Source organism: Rhinoderma darwinii, chromosome 3, assembly GCF_050947455.1.
Source record: "Rhinoderma darwinii isolate aRhiDar2 chromosome 3, aRhiDar2.hap1, whole genome shotgun sequence".
In the NCBI taxonomy this organism is placed as follows: Eukaryota; Metazoa; Chordata; class Amphibia; order Anura; family Rhinodermatidae; genus Rhinoderma; species Rhinoderma darwinii.
Genome location: NC_134689.1, coordinates 291,080,293 through 291,101,664, shown reverse-complemented (window position 1 = coordinate 291,101,664; position 21,372 = coordinate 291,080,293). Strand labels below are relative to the sequence as shown.

Below are 21,372 nucleotides of genomic sequence, written 5' to 3'. Positions count from 1 at the left end.
TGAATGCACAGCTTGTGTGTGAACGGTCCATGATTGCGGACGGCCCGCGGATGACACTCTGCTGCCCGTCCGTGCTGTAATCATGGACAGTATTGTCAGGAGCAGAGCAGTGTCTCAGGTAGAGTGGTAGTAGCGCTCTGCCTGGGACTTTGGCTGTGGGGTTGCCACTGACATCACTAGCCGTATGTGGACAGTGATGTCAGGGGCTTCGCCGGAGCAGAGCCTTTACTAGCGCTCTGCCCGGGACTTCAGCTCTGCTGCGGACATCACTATCCATATATGGACAGTGATGTCAGGAGCAGAACAGGAGTCCCAGGCAGAGTGCTAGTAGTGCTCTGCCTGGGACTATGGCTCTGGGGTTGCACCTGACAATACTGTCCATACATAGATAGTAATGTCAGGGGCTTCTCCTGAAGCGGCATCCCCAGCCAGAGCGTTGGCAATGCTCAGAGGCTGGGGATTCCACTCCTAGAGGGAACCCCAAAGGCGCTACCTACATGGAGGGACTGTGTGGCACTACCAGGGAGGGTGGCTGTGTGGCACTACCTGGGAGAAGGGGGCTGTGTGGCACTACCTGGGAGGAGGGGCTGTGTGGCACTACCTGGGAGTTGGGGGCTGTGTGGCACTACCTGGGAGGGGGCTGTGTGGCACTACCAGGAAGGGAACTGTGTGGCACTACCTGGGAGGAGAGGGCTGTGTGGCACTACCTGGGAGTTGGGGACTGTGTGGTACTACTTGGGAGGAGGGGGCTGTGTGGCACTAACCGGGAGTTGGGGGCTGTGTGGTACTATCTGGGAGGGGGCTGTGTGGCACTACCAGGAAGGGGGCTGTGTGGCACTACCTGGGAGGGGGGCTATGTGGCACAGGGGGCACTCAATTTATGGGGGTATAAACTGGGGGCCTAACTTCTATATGGGGGCATAAATAGGGCCTAACATCTATATGGGGCCACAAAGTGACGTTTTCTGCCATTTTACGGCCGCCGTGAGTTTTCCCGCAATGAGGCCTACTAAGTCTGTCGAGGCCCAGATAAACCTGGAGCCGGCCCTGCTCGTCATGCCTCTTTTTAAATTGTAAATTAGTTTTGTCACTATGTAATGCCTGAAATTGTCTGTACATGTTCCCTCTGAACTGTAATGTGCTGCGGATATGTTGGCACTATATATATAAAGATTATTATTATTACTAATAAAGTTTGCAGGAAAAGTCTATGCATTGCTAAGGGTAAAATCTGCTTTTATGGTCCACGGCAAAAATTTGCAACAGAATTGATGTGCTGCGGATCATAAGATTCGCAGCATGCACTCAAATCCACGCAGATTTTTTTCCGCTATAGTTGGATTCTTGGGGGAAGCTACGTCACTGGAGCTTTCCTATGGTAGCCCCCGTGAGGTAACTAGTCATATAGGATAGTTACTTCACCGGGGCTACCCCAGGGAAGCTCCAGTGATACAGCTACCCTGGGCCAAGATAAAAAAGGAGCTGGGGATTCTGGCTGCTCTGAAGGTCATGCTGTCTAGAGTGACAGTCGGGGCATTGTGCGGGTGGCTTTGTGTGAGGTTCTCTGTGGATCCCACAGCTGACACGCTATACAGGCATTAATCATTGCGTAACATTACACGGTTATAAACCCTCAAGTGTGCGGGCAGGACGGCCATGCTGCATCGGGAAGCTCCAGTGATAACCGTCCATATACTGAGTTATGTCATTGGAGCTTCCCAATGTATCTGTTAAATGGAGGTCAGTGACGGATGCCCAATAGTGGTATCCGTCACCTTTAGGCTATAATGGTATGTGTTTAACGGATACTCCATGAACATGGTCAGGAGAACTCATGACTTATACATTAAACGGATATCATTATAGTCTTTGGGGGACGAATGCCACTGTTAGGCATTAGTCACAGCCTATGTTTAATCTTTATGCCGATAGATGTTCTCTGCGTATACGTTAAACGGAGGACAAAAGCGTAGTGTGAATAGAGCCTAAGGGCTTATTCAGACGAACGTATAATACGTCCGTGCAACTCGCGTGATTTTCACTCGCCTCGCACGTACCTATGTTAGTCAATGGGGCCGTTCAGACAGTCAGTGATTTTCACGCAGCGTATGTCCGCTGCGTAAAACTCACGACATGTCCTATATTTGCCCGTTTTTCGCGCATCACGCACCCACTGAACACGGAAGCACTTCCGTGTGCCGCGCGCGATACGCGCTACAGTAGTCAAAAGTATGAATGAAAACAGAAAAGCACCACGTGCTTTTCTGTTTACAAACATAGTGTCATAATGATGGCGGCTGCACGAAAATCACGCAGCCACGCATCATACGCGGCTGACACACGGAGCTTTTATGGAGCTTTTCCGCGCGCAAAACTCACACGCTCGTGTGAATCCGGCCTTAGTGTAGGGTGAAGATCTGTATTAGTATAGGGGTCTCTATTCGCTTTCGGGGGTCTATATTTAGGGTGTCTGTATTTATTTAGGAAGTCTGCTCTGGGTTTTGTATTTACAGGTACTGATCTATTTATTTAGGGTGTTTGGCGTCTGTAATACTTTAGGGGGGCTTCTAGTCTATATTTATTTAGAGCCTCTGGTGTCAGTGTGATGGCTGGGTCATATATATTAATATTGATTCAAATGCTATAGATTGGTGACTTGTCCTATAGAAATCACTGAGGCATACCGTAAAAAATTTGCATATTATTATCCGCTTATCAGAATCTCCATGATATCCCTTCTCGCAAGTTGGCAAGAGCATAATATAGGCTGTCATAAACAGCAGCCAGAATTCCGCAGCTGGTGCGCATTGTATGCAGTTTAGTGTATACAAGGATCCACCACTTGCTGCATATACATAGCCTAGTAGAGTCTATTGATCAGTTACTGTTGAGAGATACACCAAGTTGCAGGTCAGGACTGAATGTACAGATACAGACTACTGTATACTGTAGGTGGAGGGAACACACAGGACGCTTGAGGAGCGCGCAGAAGGAGAGCGCGTCCCCACCGCTGATGACGTCATTACGCCGGCCGCTGACTGACACCGCAAGGAAAACAATCTGAAGCCATTTTGGCGTGTGGAGCTACAGGAGCTTCTTTCCTCGTCCTGGTGTGCAATGGGCGATGCCCTGGAGGGGAGGAGAAGGGGACGGGGACACAATCATCTCGGTAAGTCGGAGACACGCTGCAGAGTGCAGGGTATGCAGCGCCCTCGTGACACAGCAGGAAGAGGCGTCCATGTTCCTGGAAGCTGTCATGTGATGTGCCCTGTGTTACCTCTGCCTGACCCATGTCGTGATGAGTTAGTTCTGTCGTGAAGTCTGCTGCGGGTGAGCGCAAGGAGGTTTAGACTTGTACGTGAAATATATATATCTTTGCTGACACGTAAGCACTTCATGGGTTAATGACTGCAGCTCGTGCTATATATGATCTTATTTTGAGGGTTTATTCAGCGTCCTTGAGAAAATGATTCACTTTGTACTGATATGTTGTATCGATAATCGCAGTGACTAGGAAAGGAGAACAATGAAGTTGGATGTGGTCAGTTTGAGTTGTGCTGATCATGACATTGACTACAGGTCCCAGCATGCATTGGTCAATGTTTCTAGGGACAGCAATGTACAGCGCATAGCAACAAATTATTCAAACTTTGGCCCCGCCTTAGAATGTATAAATGTAAAACTGGCCTTGTTGCCCATAGCAACCAATAACTGCAGAACTTTCCAGAGCAGCTTAAGAAATGACGGCTGATTTCTGATTGGTTCCTATAGGCAACAAGGACAATTTTAATTAATCTGGATAATCTGTACCATGTCTAGAGAGATTGTGGGGAGCAATCTTACTGCTTTTAGGGGCGGCCTACCAGCTGCCTTTTGGTAGCCATACACAAAAGCCTGTCTGCCGTAGCAATATTTTCCCATGTATAATTCCCCCCCCCCCCCTTATTAGCCTGGACACACTAAGGCCTTATTCACACGAGCGTAGTTCACGTCCGTGATCCGCGCGTAAAAATCATGCACGTTGCACAGACCTATGTAAGGCAATGGGGACACTCCGACATTCCGTGTTTTTCATGCAGCGTGTGTCCGCTGCGTGAAACTTACGACATGTCCTATACTTGAGCGTTTTTTGCGCATCACGCACCCATTGAAGTCAATGGGTGCGTCACAATCACGCGCAGCACACGGACGCTCTTCCGTGTGCTGCGCGTGATTTGCGCAACAGTAGATCAAGAAATGAAGGGAAAAATAAAATCACCTGCATTTATTTTTCTAAACCTCAAAACCGCGTGTCATAAGGATGGCATATGTGTGAAAATCACGCAGCCACGCAGCAAACACTGATGACACACGCAACTGTAATGCACAAAAAACACTGCGTTTTTTGCGCGCGCAAAACGCACACGTTCATGTGAATTTCGCCTAAATGACATAATCCTCAGCCTGAATGTCCACAGCTATGGCTGCACGTGATTCTCCCGACTGTCCCCATATTGGTAGTAAACATGTCACACTGCAGATTGTGCCCTTCAAGATGTTCAGTCTATATAGGAGTGCCATCATATCATTGTGTCTGCCACCCATGATGTACCATCCACATCCATAAATTAGGAGTCGGACCACTCCAGTTTGAGCAGCCAAAAATAAAACGTCCTATGCATCAGTATTCTACAGCCCAAAAAGTTAGTTGCCAGTAGCAAGTTTCTTGATGTATCTGCGAGTCGTCCAGCGTTGCCATAAAATCATCACAATACATATCAGTGCCCACAGAATAATCCTGCAACAGATGAGCCAGCCACAGACCCCACAATGCACTTCTCTTACTGGAACGTAGCCGATCAGCAGTGAAACGCGCATTGTGTCTGGTGGGTATGCACGGTCACTGGTCCTAGGCATTTGCCTTCACTACTATTTGTTCTATGCGTTTTTAAATTGACGCCGTTCACTGTGCGACGTAATTAACATGTTACCTTTATTCTATGGGTCGGTACGATCACGGCGATACCACATATGTAGAGGTTTCTTATGTTTTACGACTTTTGCACAATATAAACACTTTTGAACTAAAATGATTTGTTTTTGCATCGTTGCTTTCCAAGAGCCGTAATTTTTTTATTTTTCCATCAATGTAGTGATTTTTTGGGCTTGTTTTCTGCAGGACGAGACGTAGTTTTGATTGGTACTGTTTTGGGGTGCATTGGACTTATTGATTCATTTTTATTATGACTTTTTTGGGGGGCAATGGAAAAAAATTGCAATTTCGCCATTGTTTTTTGCGTTTTGTTTTTTTACGGTGTTCACCTTGCGGTTTAAATTACATATTAACTTTATTAATTGAGTCATTACGGTCGCGGCGATACCACATATGTGTACTTTTATTTATTTTTTACACTTTTACTAAATAAAATCACTTTTTATGGAAAAAAATGTTTGTTTTTTTTACTGTAATTTTTATTATTAATCTTTATTTCACTTTGATGACTTATTTCACTAGTCCCACTAGGGGACTTTACTGTGCGATGTTCCGATCGCTGCTATAATGCTCTGGTATACTTCGTATACCAGAGCATTATTGCCTGTCAGTGTAAATCTGACAGGCAATCTGTTAGGACGTGCCTCCGGCGCGTCCTAACAGGCATATGTCCAGGGCAGACCTGGGGGCTTTCATCAAGGCCCCGGCTGCCATGACACCCCATCGGAGACCCACGATTGCATTCGTGGGCCACCGATGGGGGACAGAGGGAGCGCACTCTCTCTGTAAACAAGTTAAATGCCACGGTCGCTATTGACGGTGGCATTTAACGGGTTAAACGGCCGCGATCAAAGTAAACTTCAATCGCGGGCGTTGGAGCAGGAGCTCAGCTATCATCAGACTTCAATGAAGAACGGCTCAAATTACGTCTGAAAGAAGTGTCCTGCACTTCTTTGCCGAGGCAGTCAATTTACGCGTCGTCGTTTGACAGCTGTCAAACGACGACGCGTAAATTACAGGTCGTCTGCACAGTATGTCGGCAAACCCATTCAAATGAATGGGCAGATGTTTGCCGACGTATTGTAGCCCTATTTTCAGGCGTAAATCGAGGCATTATACGCCTCGTTTACGTCTGAAAATAGGTCGTGTGAACCCATCCCTAGACTGGATAACATTGTATCCACTTCTCAGCTGAGAGCAGGACTAGGTATTTAGAGGTTTGCATCTGTGAATGTAAGGGTAAGGCCACACGGTGCGTCGTTGACGCGGTTTTGTTGCGTTTGAAAACCGAATGTGCTCAACTGCATGCGTTTCTTATCTCTGTAATGCGGCAGTTCTGTTGCATTTATAAAGGAAATAATTAATGGACATCGTTTCCCCCCGTGTTGAAGTTTGTTAGGGGCTTCCTGTATAATAGTTCATTACAATGCATTGCAGAACTGTTAGCAAAAACGCAAGCAGTTCAGCAACAACTTTGGCAGCGCGGTCATTAACTGCATGCGGTCGGACATTATGAAGATGCAGTTAACCGCACAAAGAACACATTGTAATATAATAGCAGCAGTCTGTTCATAACAAACATTTCACCATTGATTTCTATTGAAAAATGACTTGCTGCACCGTGTGGCCTTACCCTAAGACTGAGGCTTTGTTCACATCTGTGTTGGAGTCCCGTTCTGACGTTCCATCGGTTTCCATCAGAACGGGACCCTGAGAAGACACAAACTGACAACGACGGAAACCAGAGGTTTCCGTTTCCATCACCATTTCAAAGGTGACGGAGCCGGTGCCCATGGTTTCAGTTTGTGTCTGTTGTGCTTCGGACCCGTCGTTTTGCAGAAAGCAATAGCATAGTAGACTACGCTATTGCTTCTCTATTGCAAAACGACTGGTCTGGTGCACAAAAAAGAACAAACGGAAACCATGGGCACCGGCTCCGTCACCTTTGAAATTAATGGTGATGAAAACGGAAACCTCTGATTCCGTCAGTTTGTGTCTGCTCAGGGTCCGGTTCTGACGGAAACCTCCGAAGGAAAGTCAGAACGGGACCCCAACGTAGATGTGAACGAAGCCTATGTTCATATCTGGAGACTCCATTGCAGATTCCGTCAAATTTGACAGGCAAAATAGCGCTGCTTGCTATTTATGGAGCTCTACTTGCTTCCAAATTTGACAGGAAAAATAGCGCTGCTTCCCTATTTTTCCCCTCCAAACGATAGACACCTCAGAGAAACCCGAGGGACCCTTTGTAAGTCAGAAAGGTTATAACCATATCATGTGGTCAATCACGGCCAGATATACTGTAATTAGCCTTACACTCCAGGAAATTCAGTAGTTGGACAAATTTATGGAGCTCTGCTTGGTCTCAAATTCGAGAGGTAAAATAGCGCTGCATGCAGCCCTATTTTTACCATGAAAACTATGGACATCTTGGCGAACCTGATTAACCCCTTTGTAAGTCAATGAGATGAAGCATGCGATGGATCCAGCAATGCAACCTGGTTTCCTTTAATAGCGGAAGTGGGGACAGGAGTATTCCCGTTCACTGACGGCAAACAAATATCTGAAAATGTTGAAGAATTAAAACAAAGTATATTAGAAAGCAGCATATTTTTTCTTTCAATTATTTAGGGATTAAGATTTAAATAAAACTGAAAAACCTCATTTGATGTATAGTTCCGTCATAGCCGGGAGGGGAGGTGTATGGAGCGGGCTCACGGCTGTTCCTGCTCCATACACCTTCGGTGTCGGCTGTATAGTACAGCTGACACCTCGCACTAACGGCTGGGATCAGAGATAACACAGATCCCGGATGTTTAACCGCTTAGATGGAGGGAACAGTAGTTACATAGTTTGTACTGTTGAAAAAAGGCACATGTCCATCAAGTTCAACCAAGGGATGGGAAAGGGGAAGTAAAAATTTCTACACATAGGAGCTAATATTTTTTTGTTCTGGGAAATTATCTAAGCCTTTTATAAAGCCATCTACTGTCCCTGCTGCGACCAGCTCCTGCGGTAGGCTATTCCATAGATTCACAGTATTCCATAGATTCACAGTAGTGACCCCCTTTGTCACCCCATCAGCCCCCCAGCGACACGATGCCAATGGTTGTCATGGCAGTCTGCGCGCCTAATGAAGGTGCAATCTTGGTACTCCTATTAGCTTAACCCCTTAATGACCGCCGATACGTCTTTTTACGGCGGTCATTAGTGGGCTTTATTCTAGAGCGCCGCTATTCTACGTCGCTGCTGTAGAATAAAGTAAACAGAGCAGGGAGCCGTGAAATCTCCCTGCTCTCAGCTGCCAGAGGCAGCTGAGGGCTGGGGGCGTCCCTGCTCTGCCGGGTGAGATCGATATTAGTATCGATCTCACCCGTTTTAACCCTTCAGATGCGGTGCGCAATAGCGAGCACCGCATCTGAATGGTTTTGGAGAGAGGGAGGCAGCTCCCTCTCATCTCACTGACACCCGGCGATAAAATCGCCGAGTGTCTGTGTCTCTAATGGCAGCCGGGGGTCTAATAAAGACCCCCAGGTCTGCCTGGAGCGAATGCCTGCTAGATCATGCCGCAGGCATGACCTAGCAGATGCCTGTCCGGCAGTAATACACTGCAATACAAAAGTATTGCAGTGTATTATAATAGCGATCGGAGGATAGTGAAGTCCCCTAGTGGGACTAGTAAAAAAGTAAAAAAGTTTAATAAAGTTAATAAAAAAAAAAAAAAGTGAAACAAAAAAAATGAAAAACCCAGCTTTTCCCCTTACAAAATGCTTTACTATTAAAAAAAAATACAATAAAGCAAAAAAGTTACACATATTTGGTATTGCCGCGTCCGTAACGACCCCGACTATAAAGCTGTTACATTATTTAACCCGCACTGTGAACGCCGTAAAAAATAAAATAAAAAACAATGGAAAAATTGCTGTTTTCTGTTAATCCTGACTTAAAAAAAATGTGATAAAAAGTGATCAAAAAGTCGCATCTACTCTCAAATGGTACCAATAAAAACTGCAAGTCGTCCCGCAAAAAACAAGACCTTATACAGCTATGCCGACGCAAAAATAAAAAAGTTACAGCTCTTTGAATGTGACAATGTAAAAATTTAAAAAATGGCTTGGACATTAGGGCCCAGAATGCAAGCAGGGGGAAGGGGTTAATAGGAGGATGCTAAAAGTACAATACACTGGAATAAGTATTGCAGTGTATTGTACCAGTGATCTAATGATCGCATGTTCCAAGTTCCCTAGTGGGATAAAAATAAATATTAAAAGTAAAAAAAAAACAAAAAACCCTTTTCCCGTATTTCCCCTAAAGTAAAGTAAAAAATAAACATAATTGGTATCCTATGTCTGTCCAAGTCAGAACCGTTCTAATCTAACATTATTTAACCCACAGGGTAAACGCCATAAAATTAAGTGGTGACCTCAGAAACGACCTATGTTTCTCACCTATAAAGGTGGCCATACTCATTGTAAATAGCAGGAGTTGTCGATGAAATAAATATGCATGATTGGCCAGGCGTCCGTGTTCGGGGAAGTCAGCAGAGATAGCTGTCAGGTAAACAAACTTGTTCATCCAACAGCTTCCCCATGTGTGTGCCAGCTTCAGTTATTGGGCACAGGCGTATGATCTCTGTATTGCACTAGCGATGAATTGATCACTTTCTCAGGATCGATGCTCAAAGTTCCCTGGATAGTGGCAGCAATTTTAGATGGTCTTATTGAATTCCGGATATTCTTGGGAGGTAATAACATGGCATCTACATGTTTAGGACGTAACTGGTCTAATCTGAAGGCCCTTTTAAGCGGGCCAACTATCGGGCAAATGAGCGTTCACAGAGCGCTTGTTCTCGATAATTGCCCTGTGTAAGCAGGGCAACGATCAGCCGATGAACCAGCAAACGCTCGTTCATCGGCTGATCGTATCGTTTTAAATGCTCAAAATATTATCGTTGTCGGCAGCACATTTCTCTGTGTAAACGGAGATGCGCTGCCGACACTATAGAAATGTATGGGGGCGAGCGATCAGAGTAACGACTGCTCATCTCCATACATAGCGCCTTGTGAATGGATCAAATGATCACCGATAAACGAGCTGCCTCGTTGATCGGTGCTCGTTGCATCGGCCAAAAGTGGCCGGTGTAAAAGTACCTTAACACTCACATACATAAGTTTGCTTACAGCAGAATTTATTACGTTTTGTCCTGGCATTAAAATGTATTTATTTCTTTTGGCATACGTATAGGAACCCAGTTTTAGGAGTAATCTCTCTGGTAATGGACTGTTTTGTAACCCAAATCACACGTGCATCACCTTTGTGCCCCGCCGCACTGCCTTCAAAACAAGCACATTAAAAAAATATATATTACCATTTAACTCTTTAAGGACGCATCTTTTTTGGGCCTCGAGGGCAATGATCCGTCTTTTTCTCTATGTATTTTTCTTTTTTTTGTCCGTAGGGAGGAAGGTTCATTCACACAACCGTAGTTTTCATACGTAATTACGGATGAAATTGCGCACCCATTCATTGCTATTGGCCATGGACACCTTTCCGTATATATACACAGATGTGTCTGTGCTGTAGAAATGACCCGCAAAGTATAGGACATGTCCTATTCTTGTCCGCAAAGGCGGCACGGACTTGCCCATAGAAGTCTATGGGTGCTTCAACAATTGTGGATGGCTGCAGATGTGTAGCCGTCTGATCCGTGTTTGTGGACAGCAAAATCCATTACGGCCGTGTGCGTGAGGCCTAAGACCTTGTTTAAATCTATGTTGGAGGCTCCATTAGGTGCATCCGTCACAGATCTGATCAAGAATACCGGAAACAATAGCACAGCACACTGCGCTGTTGTTTCCGCTAAAACCACGGACACCCTGATCTAAACTTGTTGGAACCCATTAAAGTCATTGGGTTCTGTCGGCCGCCGGTGGTGGCCCTGGTGCAATAAAACCTGCGCTTCCGGTTATTCCCTTGTTCTGCTCCTCCGACGGAGCAGAACAATGGAATGGCGAACACAGATGTGAACGAAGTCGCATGCGCACTAAAATGGACAAAATTCCGTTAAATGGATTGAATAATGGATGCAAATGGAAAATATTACGTTTGTATTCGTCGTCTATTGACTTCAATGTTACAAAAAACAGCTCCTTTCCATCAAGTTGCTGTAATTTTGGACAGAAAAATTGGCGCTGCAGATTTTGCTATTTCCATCAAAAAAGACGGAAACCTGACAGAACTGAGCCGAGCTAAGAACAACTCGGGTTACACTACACGTAGTGAAATGTATCGGCAGTAAAGCGAGTCAGTCAGACTGTTTGTTTGGTTAATTTAGCCATTCGGTTTCGGCAGTAATAGTCCGATAGAGAATTATTTCTCAGTCATAATTACTGGGCGCTGGTAATTAAATTTATTAATTTGTTTGTACCTATTTAGTTTACAAAGGAGCTTATTGATACCAGGATGACTAGAAGATCAACCCATTGCTGATGACAACAAAAGAGAGAGAACCCCTGAGGGCAACATGCCGACAGCATCCGCACTACCCAAAGACTTGTATCTTTCCACTTCCCTGTCCGAGCTGAATAAGAAAGCTGAAGTAAAAGCGGACACATCCAGTACAAAGAGGTATTTTGTTTCATGCGTCGTGTAAAATAATAAATAATGCTTTACTAATCTGTGTTTAGCCAATCTAGTAAAGTCTCACGTTCTGTTCTGCACTTCAGACTTCTACTGAAGGTTTGTTTCCGCTTTTAACCTTTTTTGTCTTGCTGTGAATTACATTATGTTCCTTGCAATACTAGAAGTACTTAAAATTTTCCATTGCACAATGTGCAGAGAAATGTTTTGCAATAATTCTTGAATAAGGTATGGTCCTTGTGGATAGATTCTTCCTTGTGTAATGAAGTGATTCTGACTTTAGGTGTTGTCGTGATCTAGGGGTATGTGGACCCACTAGGCCGCTCCGCCGTAGCGGAAAGGCAGCTAACCGAGTCACAGTCTATGTAAAAGTCTATACGAGTTCGTGGCACAAGGGTACCTGAAATAGTCCAGATGGTGGCAGGGGCTCTGACACGGATGGTAGTAGGTTCAACAGGTTGCGCCAGATGTGGCGGATGACAGCCGGTGCAGCAGGTTGTGCCAGACTTGGTGAATGACAGATTGCGCCAGGCGTGGCGGATGTCAACAGGTGCAGCAGGACACGACTCCAAACACTAACAGGCTCAGGAACAAGGACACAGCACAGGATACAGGTAGCAGGGCACGTGTAACGACGGGAACAGGATAACACTAAGGGGACCATTTGCAAGACATGGGAATACTAACAACGCTCAGACAATGAGCAAAGGGGCAGGGCCCATCTTATAGTCCAGGGTGATCATGGGCTAATTGATTCCCATGTGCGCGCGCTGGCCCTTTAAGACTGGGCACGAGCGTGCACGCGCACCCTACGGGACACCGTAGACTTGAGCGGAAGTTAGCGCTGGTCGTTTCCTGGGGAGGAGATGCGGGCCAGCGCTTAGAAATCCATGGCTGCGGCCGCTGGGGAGTGAGTAATCCCGGTGGTCCGCGGCCATGGACGCTACAGGTGTGCAGCATTGTTTTCATTTTATAGTTGGACTGAAATTATAGGTACAGTACATTTCAATAAATTCCCCCTGCTCCAAGACCATTGTGATGTAAATTGTTGGGAACGTTAAGGTTAAATAGAGAATTTGCCCTTAATAATTAGAATTTTGCCAAATCTACCTATATAGATTTTATATATCTATCACACATCGGATCTCGATGAACTAAAGATTTAATGGCTATGTAAAATGTTGAAAGCGATTCATTTATTTTTTTTTATTTTTTTATTAGTCAGTGTGTTTTGTGCAACTTTATAATTAGTTTTTATTAAAAGTGTGTTTTACTTTTTGAGATACAGCTGCTCTGTATTCTGTATACCGAGCAGCTGTATAGTTCGCGAAGACCTGAATCTGTGAATTTAGATGTGATCGGTTACAGGTGGATCTTATGTGTAAGAGACATGCAGAACCCGCTGTTACTGGACCCGTCAGTCCCGTGGACCTGACGGGTACTGGATTTATCGTAAGTTTTTTTTTTTGTTTATAAAAACGAATTATAAAGTTGTACAAAACACATTGACCTTTTTATTAAAAAAAAAAAAGGCAACCAAAAAAAGAACGCTTTCAAAGGTATACATATTTAAACAAGTAGTAGAAATCTTTACTGATGTAAATTGTGCAATTCGTTGAGAGTAAAATTGTGTCAACTGTTAATGGAAACCAAATCACCCCGAAAAGTATAAAAATGTAAATCATAGGCGCATCCAATTTGCATGAAATTCGTCATGGCAACTCAGTAGTGTGTATGGCTCCCATATGCCCGTATGCACGTCTGACAACATCTGGGTGTGCTCCGGATGAAACAGCGGATGGTGTCCTGGAGGATCTCCTCCCAGACCTGGATCAGGGCATCCGTGAGCTTCTGGACAGTCTATGGCGTTACTTGGCGTTATCTGATGCACTGATTCATAATGTCCTAGCAGTTCTCAATTGGATTCAGGTTTGGGGAGCGTGAGGGCCAGTCAATGGCATCTGTGCTATCGTCATCCATGAACTGTCTACACACTCAGGCCACATGAGGCCAGGCATTGTCCTGCTCCAGGGCCTACTGCACCAGCATATGGTCTGACAATGGCTCTAAGGATTTCATCCTGGTACCTAACAGCAGTCAAGGTACCGTTGGCTATCACGTGGAGGTTTGTGCGACCCTCTAAGTATGTGCCTCCCCAGATCATCACTGACCCACTGCCAAAGCAGTCACGCTGGATGATGTTGTGGGCAGCATAATGTTCACCATGGCTCCTCCAGACTCTTTCACGTCTGTCTCGTGCTCTGTGGGAACCTGCTCTTATCTGTGAAAAGAACGGGGTGCCAATCGTGGAACTGACAATTCTGGTTTTCTCCGGGGAATGGCAATTGAGCTGCACGGTGCTGGGCTGTGAGCACAGGTCCCACTACAGGACGTTGGGCCCTCATACCACACTCATGGAGTCTGTTTCTGACAGGTTGGTCAGTGATATGCACGCCAGTAGCTCGCTGGAGGTCATTTTGTAGGGCTCTGGCAGTGCTCCTCCTGTTCCTCCTTGGACAAAGAAACATACTGATCCTGCTGATGGGTTGATGTCCTTCCATGCTGGGAAACACAGCAAACCTTGCAACGGCACGTATGATTGTGCCATATGGAAGTAGCTGGACTGACGAGCTGAAACGGCTACAGATACCGCCTCTTGAAACCAGTAGTGACAAGGACACTAACAAAATGCAAAACTAGAGCACAATCACTCTGGAAGAATGAGAGAGGAATTGTCAGTGATCGCCACCTGCGAAACCATTCCCTTTTTGGGGGTTGTCTTCCTGATGCCTCTCCAGGGCCCCTGTTGTCACTTCCATTTCCAACGAAGCAGGTGAAATTTATTCCCAGTCTTTCATGCTTCCTAACTGTGTATTCACAACTGTGTTTTTTTTGCCACAGGGCCAGAAACCGCACTGAAAAAAATGCATGTGTTTTTACCGTGATTTGCCGCAGTTACCATGCGAACTACAAAGCCTTGGCAAATCGCTGGTGTTTTTTTTTTAAGTTCAGTTTTTGGCTGCGCGGCAATAAACATGGCAAAACCGCACTGTGTGAATACACCCTTACTGGACGGATTGATATCCCTGAAGTTTATTTGACTTGGGGTTATACTGTGATGCTTAAGTGTTCCCTTGTTTATTTTTTTGTTTTTTTTTAGCTGTGTGTGTGTGTGTGTGTATATATATATATATATATATATATATATATTTTATTTTTTGACAACTACTGTAAATGCAATTATTCTACTTAGAAACCGTTCCCATATGTTCGGCGATCTGGCATAGTTTCCCTCCGGCATGGTACAGAAACACCGGAGGGAGAAGCTAACGCCAGAACTGATCCCATGCTTTCCTTTGGGAACGTTTTTTGGCACTGGTTGCATCCGTTTAAACACTGCATTTCTAACTTTAGTGGATAAAAAAAGCTGTATGCAGTTATGGACGACGGACCGGTGCACAAAAATGTCATCTCTTGTGTCTGGTATAAGGGTAAATGAAACAACTGGCAGAATGCAACTGATATACAGTACTGTGAAAAAGTTTTGGGCAGTTGTGGTAAAATGCTGCAAAGTAAGATTGCTTTCAAGAATAGAAGTGTTAATAATAGTGCCTTCAAAACAGCATCAGTTCTGCCTGTATTTCTCAGCATTGAGGACACCATTAATCCTGACCAAATCCTCCAACTCTATTTGCGTAAATGCAGCCCCAAAATTGCAAGGAACTCCACATGCTTCACTGTTGCCTTCAGACACTCATTATTGTACCGCTCTGCAGCCATTCGGCGAATAAAATGTCTTCTGCTACAGCCAAATATTTCACATTTTGACTCCTCAGTCCAGAGCACCTGATGCAATTTTTCTGCACCCCTGTGCCTATGTTTTAGTGCATAGTCTGGTCGCTTGGCCTTATTTCCACATCGAAGGTATGGGATTTTGTCCACAATTCTTCCATGAAGACCACTTTTGGCCAGACTTCTATGAACAGTAGATGGGTGCACCTGGGTTCCACTGGTTTCTGCCAGTTCTGAGCTGATGGCACTGCTGCACATCTTCCGATTTCAAAGGGAAGTAAACATGATGTGTCTTTGATCTGCTGCAGTAAGTTTTCTTGGCCGATTACTGCATCTACGGTCATCATTGTTGCCCGTTTCTTCGTGCTTCCTCAAGAGACCTTGAAGAGCACATCTTGAAATCCCACTCTGCTTTGAAATCTTTGCCTGGGATACACCTTGCTAATCCAGCATAAGTATCTTGTGTCTTGTTGATGTGATCAGTCTTGCCATGGTAGACCTGTGACATGAAACTGTCTTTCACAACCTCACCTTTGTAGCAGAGCTTGGCTGATCTTCACCAAGTTTTATTCCTTCTACACAGCTGTTTGTTAGGGTATGTTCACACGCCCTTTTTACGGACGTAATTCAGGCGTTTTACGCCTCAAATTACGGCTGAAAAAACGGATCCAAACCGTCTTGAAACATCTGCCCATTGAATTCAATGGGTCTTATGGTGTTCTCTGCAGACGGGCTTTTTTTTTTATGTGCCGCTGTCAAGACGGCACGTAAAAAGACGCCCGCCTCAAAGAAGTGCATGTCACTTCTTGGGACCTAAATGGAGACTTTTTCATTGACTCCAATGAAAACCAGCTCCAATTACGTCCGTAAAAGACGTCGCGAAAAACGCGTGCACTTGTAAAAACGTCTGAAATTCGGGAGCTGTTTTCGCCTGAATACAGCTCCGGAATTTTAGACGTAATTGGCCTTGCCGTGTGAACATACCCTTACAGTTACTGACTGTGTTTCAACCTACATATGAACATGGTGATCATTATCATCTGTTTGGTATAATTGGTTAATCATACACCCGACTATAATTCTACAAAATCCATGACTTTGCAAGTGTTCCTAGAAGAATTGATGCTGTTTTGAAGGAAAAGAGTGGTCAAACCAAATTTTGATTTAGATTTCTCTTCTGTTCATTTACTTTGCATTTTGTTAATTGATAAAAAAACAACTAGCGCTTCTATTTTTGAAAGCATTCTTACTTTGCAGCATTTTTCCATAACTTCCTAACGTTTGCACACTACTGTGTGTTAATCCACTCTTAAAGAGAACCTTTCACCTTCCACCTTCCTATACATGTGCAGCATGTAATGGGGAGGGCTGAACAAACTCTGGGGCACTTTACATCTTTTTTCTACCTCCCTCTGTTATTTAGATATCGGTGCCATTCTATTTGGCGCCCGATATTTAAATAACCCCCTGAACAGTCAACGGGGCGGGTACTGTCAAGGGGGCGTGTCACTATGGCTCTAACACTGTCTAATCTAATATGGACAGTGTTACAGCAAAAGCGAGGAGAGAGAGAGTGTGTGCGCGCACGCTCTCTCTTCAGCTTTGAAGATCAGTCTTCTGGCAAGGGGGCGTGTCACTGCTACAGACAGTGTTAAAAGAGCTGGGGAGCGCTTACACTGTCCGTAGCAGAGACACGCCCCCCCCTTGCCAGAAGACTGATCTTCAAAGCTGAAGAGTGAGAGAGCGTGCGCACGGGCGTTCACGCTCTCTCTCCTTGCTTATGCTGTAACACTCTCCATTTCTAATTGAATAGTGTCACAGCCATAGTAACACGCCCCCTTGCCAGTACACGCCCCGTTGACAGTTCAGGGGGTTATTTAATTATCGGGCGCCAAATATAACGGCACCGATATCTAAATAAATAACGGAGGGAGGTAGAAAAAAAATGTAAAGTGCCCCAGGGCTTGTTCAGCCCTCCCCATTACATGCTGCACTCAGCTGCACATGTATGGGGAGGTGAAAGGTTCTCTTTAAATAATTAATTTGGCTTCAAGGTGATGCTTCAGAGTTTCTGTTTTTTCTTGTATATATTGTGGAGCTTTTACACGTTACTTTTCCTCTTGGTCATTCTGAAACAACTGATTTACAAAGGTAAAGGGCAGGTTTTATAGACCTTCTCACGCAGTCTTTTGCATAAAGCACATTTACTGAATATATATGTAATTCAGTGCAGCATTCTTGAATCATTTCTCAAACACTGTTCTGTCTTGTTAATCCACAAAGACTCACGTTATTTTATTTTTATTTCTAAGCTATGTCACCACTGCCTGCAAGATCTTTCAGAAAGCAGAGGAATGCAGACTTGACAGAGATGAAGAAAAAGCATATGTCCTCTATATGAAATTTTTATTTGTATTTGAGCTTGTTAAAAAAAGGTCGGATTTCAAGCACAATCAGGTACAGTTTTCATTTAAATCCCATTATACTCGAGTAAGGCCTCATGCACACGGCTGTGATTACGGGCATGGACGGCCGCGGAGTGTCATCCGCAATCACGGACCATGTACACACAAGATGTGCATTGACTCTAAGTAGCTCTGACCGCAAAATGACTTGTCCTGTTTTGTCTTTGCGGTCCGGGCTCCCAGATAGTATGCGGACCGTAATGCACGTTCGTGTGCATGAGGCCAAATAGTTTTATATAAGAGGTTCTCCTTTTCTACAATACTGGGTGATTTATACAGAGCAGATAGAGGAACATGTTGTCATTAACGGTTTCTTGAGTAGTCCGTGTTTTCACACTCCCTGCATTCTTCGCCAGTTGACCGCATTGTATGTGAATATAACGCTTAGGTAAAGGTAATGGAGGTTTTCTGACTGCACTTTAGCTGGCAACACATGGCATGATATTTGTGCCCAGCACAACAATACGGCTGTTATTCAAGCCATATAGGGAGCGGGTAATGACATCTAGAAGCTCTCATGATCACTATTTAGCAATGTAAAAATGCCTTTTTGTTTTCCCATAGATAAAGGGAAGATTGGCACCCAGCTTTAACTGCTATAAGCACAGTAGGGGTTCAGGGGGTGGGCGGTGTGGCACTGACAGCCGTCTGGCTGTTAGTGATCAGTTTATGAATCAATTAAGGGCCTTTTACACCTGCCGATATTCGGCCGGTGCAGCGAGCGCCGATTTAATGAGACATCGTTGATTGCCGCTCGTTTGCTCCTGTCACACGGAGCTATGTATGGGGACGAGCGGCCGTTACTCCGATCGCTCGTCCCCATACCTTATTATAACAACGGCAGCGGAGGTAGATGTGCTGTCGACAACGATAATATTTCACTTAAAATGATACGATCAGCAGATGATCGAGTGTTTGCTCGTTCATCTGCTGATCGCTGCCCTGTGCCCTCTGCAATTATCGGGAATGAGCGTTCTATAAACGCTCGTCTGCCCAATAATTGTCCAGTGTAAAAGGGCCTTTAGTTAATCAAACAAACAAACAAACAACTATTACTAAAGATCTTTACCGGACATTTATTTATTTTTTGTCCTGTTTTGGCAATTCAGTACTAAGGCAACAACAATAAATAGATATAGTATATTGCATGAACTTTTCTCTTTATCTGCACTCTGTAAAAGGTAAACTTAAACTGTAAATTTGCCCTGTAAAAAATTAAATAAATAATACAATTCATGTTTTAAAGCTGCTTAAAGGTAGTCTGTCACCAGAAATGTGCCTATTAAAGCCGCAGCACAGTAATATAGTGTAGCTTCTTCATATGCAAATGAGCTTTTTGGAGCAAAGAGGGCATCACTGTTGCTCCAAACTGCTCTACCTTCTACCCCAGTCCGTCCGTCCGTCCCTTCCTTCCTTCTTTGACAGGCCAGGCAGTGGAGAAGCCGTGATCACTCCTGGCCCCGTATTCTCTTGAGCGTGCCTCGGCTACTGAATCAGCGCATTCGCAGTACAACATGAAGTTTCACCGGTCGAATCTGCTCTACTGCGAATGCGCCAATTACATCACACTACACCCAGGTGTAGTTTGACATAATCGGCGCATGCGCAGTAGAGCTGATACGACCGGTGAAACTATATTCTTGTTATTGAAATTTGGAAATGGCTCACCCGTACCAGCAGTCCTATGAATTCACATGACATAGGACTGCAAAGAATTTCACATTTACCCCCCCAATTTTGCTGCTTGTCCACCAGCACTCTGCTGTTTACAGTAACCTGTACTCTGTTGACGGATGACATACTTTAAGCTGATCTAAAATCTAATGAATTGATAGATAAGAACTTGTCCTGCATGTATAGCACTGTCTTATAGAATAAATATTTAAGATAAGGCAACACTGCATGCATGGTCACATCCCCAACAAGAATTGAGAAAGAAGACCTCTATATTGATTGAAAGAGTTTTTACTTAGATCCCATTCAATCTGACTTTTATGACATGTCTTATTAACATGTCAGAAATGTGTAACTGAAAAACACATTTAAAAGGCTTTTTTTTATTTGGGCATATGGACATCATAAAGGGGGGTCTCCGACCGGATTGCTGCTAACAAATAGTGGCTCTCGCACCTGCAGACGGCCGCTGCTGTGGAAATGTATGGCCAGCTGTAGCTGGTTGCTGGACATAAAGAGGTTCCTTGATGAGACAATCCCTTTTAAAGAGGATCTGTCAATAGTTTAGTAATTCCCTATCTCCTCGCTAATCTAATAGGCGCGGTCACACTGATAATACTAGTGAAAATTGTGTCCCAAAACTGTTATTTTAAAAGTTATGAGCTTTTTTCTAAATATGCAAATTAGCCTATACTAGACAAGTGGGTGTCAACACCAGCGGTTCTCGTGAGGTGGAGCTGCCTAACTGCGTGAGAGAAAGGGGTTTCACTTAAAGGGAATGTGTTGCTAGCAATTAGTTTTTTAGTTAAACAATTAGTGTATAGGTGATTAAACAGTGTTCTAATTTTTTTTTATTTTTTTCACGAGTCAGGAAATATTATAAATTAGATTCTAATTTATAATATTTCCCAGCGCTGGTCACTAGATGGAGCAATTCCCAAAATTGCAGCATTGCATGTGGTAAAGCAACCACATTGCTTTATGCTGCAAAATTGGAAAAAAATCCCTCGCTCTAGTGAGCTCTCAGAATCCCCCCCTCCTTTATCCTGGCTAGTGCCGGGAAAAACGAGGGGTTTGAACGGTCTAACCTCCTACACTGTGTGTCGCCATTTTTTGAGCTAACACACAGTGTAGTAGGTTTACATACAGTAGTAAACACACACTGAAACACGAACATACATAGAAATCACTTACCTGCTCCTGCCGCCGCCGCTCCCTCCGGTCCGTCCGCTCCGTCTGCTGCCGCTGCTCCAAGTGCACAAGTCCGGAAGCCGCGACCGGAAGTAGTAATCTTACTGTCCGGCCGCGACTTCCGGTCCACAGGAAAATGGCGCCGGACGGCGCACAGTTCAACTTGGACTGTGTGGGAGCGGCGCATGCGCCGTTCCCACACAGACGGCGTACACCATAGTGGATGGAACGGGCCCAGTTCGCATTCACTATGGGACTGTGGCTGCCGTATTCCATGTCTGTATGTGTCGTTAATCGACACATACAGAAATGGAAAAAAAAATGGCAGCCCCCATAGTGAAGAAAAAGTAAAAAAAAGTAACACACAAACACACAAATAAATATAAACGTTTTTAATAAAACACTAACATCAAACTGATATAAAAAAATTTTTTTTGGTGACACTGTTCCTTTAAAACAGCCATATCTCGGGCCAGTTCTTCTGGTGGCATATGAAAGATGAGATTCTAATCTTTCGTATGACACCAGGATCGCCGTTCTAGCTGTGAAACAACCGGAGATATAACCAGTTGAAAACAGTCGTGAATGGAAGCTGTATACTATATGATCAAGCTGTATGCTGATTGGACAGTGTCATAC

The 21,372-nt window shown here is 44.5% G+C and overlaps 1 protein-coding gene across 3 annotated transcripts in view; it reads left to right on the top strand.

Moving 5' to 3' along the window:
• Window positions 1-3,005: 3,005 nt before the first annotated feature.
• Window positions 3,006-21,372, top strand: part of USP8 (ubiquitin specific peptidase 8) — a 75,899-nt gene continuing 57,532 nt past the window's right edge. The window contains exons 1-3 of one of the 3 annotated variants that reach the window (XM_075858051.1): window positions 3,006-3,169; window positions 11,408-11,599; window positions 17,716-17,860. In XM_075858051.1, coding sequence (XP_075714166.1) covers window positions 11,496-11,599; window positions 17,716-17,860 — 249 coding nt within the window. In that variant the 5' untranslated portion in view covers window positions 3,006-3,169; window positions 11,408-11,495. Of the gene's footprint in view, window positions 3,170-3,229; window positions 3,355-11,407; window positions 11,600-17,715; window positions 17,861-21,372 lie in introns of those variants that run through there. The other 2 variants (XM_075858053.1, XM_075858052.1) reach the window with 2 other exon arrangements.